General features: G+C 47.0%; 1 protein-coding gene across 1 annotated transcript; it reads right to left on the bottom strand.

Moving 5' to 3' along the window:
* Positions 1-330: 330 nt before the first annotated feature.
* On the bottom strand, positions 331-977 carry LOC102753352 (60S ribosomal protein L18). Its single transcript, XM_006754795.2, has one exon. It carries the CDS (start codon positions 947-949, stop codon positions 383-385), a length of 567 nt encoding a protein of 188 aa, XP_006754858.1. The 5' UTR covers positions 950-977; the 3' UTR covers positions 331-382.
* Between the last annotated feature and the right edge of the window lie 517 nt (positions 978-1,494).

Here is a 1,494-nt window from a genome sequence, read left to right on the forward strand (position 1 = left end):
CCAAAACAACAGAAAATAACCAGTGTTGGTGAGGATGTGGATAAATTGAAGCCCACATATATTACTGCTGACAATGTAAAATGGTTCAGGCACTATGAAAAATAACAGGATTTTATTTGGGGATCATGGACATGTTTGGGAACTAGAGAGAGGTGGTGATTGCACAACATTGTGAATGTACAAATGCCACTGAATTGCTCACTTGGAAATAGTCAAATTTATGTTATGTGAATTCCACCTCAATAAAAGTCAACAAAGAAGTAGTTATTGATAGGAATGGATTATTATCCATTGAATAAAACAGGCAGTCCTGAGCCCCTTGTGATATAATTTTTTTTTTTCAGCATCCAAAACCTCTTTAATAACATGATAGGATTTAGGGTTAGTTTTTGTAGCCGCGGCTGGCCCTGCGGCCTCTTGCACGCTCGAACTTCCGGCCCTTGGATCGCACGTAGGGTTTGGTGTGGCTGTAGGGGGTTCCTGGGGCCTCGCCGACATGCCTGTACACCTCGCGGCCCTTGCGAGGACCAGAAAGCAAGACGGTGCCACAGCCCTTGGGGGAGTCCAGGGCCAGCTGGTCGAAGGTGAGAATCTTGCCCCCAGCCTTGAGGATGCGGTTCCGGGCGCGGCTGCTCACACGAAGGGCACACACCTTCAGTTTGGGCACCTCCTGGATCCTCAGGTCATCGGTTATCGGCCCGACAACCACGGCGGTTTTGCCCTCCCGGCCAGGAAGCTTCATCTTGCGGATCATCCGGGAAAGGGACAGAGGCGGCCGGTTTTTGCGGCTCATGAACAACCTCTTCAACACCACTTGGTTGAAGGTGGAGTTGGTTCTTCTGGCCAGAAACCTGTATAGCTTGACCAACAGCCTTAGGCAGATGTCCTGGCTCTTGGGCTCCTTGCGCCGAACCTTTTGGTCTTTGTTGTGGCGGATGTCGACTCCCATGATGGCGCCTTCTGCTCCACCAGGTCTGGAAAGCTTTTTTTTTGTGTGTGTGATATAATTTTTTAAAATGAGTATATTGAAACTTTGATGAGGAATGGATTTCTACATGACTTCAGTGTGCCTTCTCATAAATATTAATATGGTCATCGAAGATGCTTACATTAGGGGAAAGTCGATGGTGAATATCTGAGACTTGCAATACTATATATTTGCTGTGTGAATATCTGAGACTTGCAATACTATATATTTGCTGTAAATCTAAAATTATTTTATTTTTATCCTCATCCGAGGATAATTTTCCATTGATTTTTTAGGGAGAGTGGAAGAGAGAAAGGAAAATATAGAGAGAAACAAACACATTGATTGGTTGCCTCCTGCACGAACCCCAACCAGGGTCCAGGCTGGGGAGGAGCCTGCAACCAAGGTACATCCCCTTGACCGGACTTGACTGGAATCAAACCCGGGACCCTTTAGTCCACAGGCTGATGATCTATCCACTGAGCCAAACTGCCTAGGGCAGTGGTCAGCAAACTGCGGCTCGGGCG

The sequence above is a fragment of the Myotis davidii genome, unplaced genomic scaffold, assembly GCF_000327345.1.
Source record: "Myotis davidii unplaced genomic scaffold, ASM32734v1 scaffold1693, whole genome shotgun sequence".
NCBI lineage: Eukaryota > Metazoa > Chordata > Mammalia > Chiroptera > Vespertilionidae > Myotis > Myotis davidii.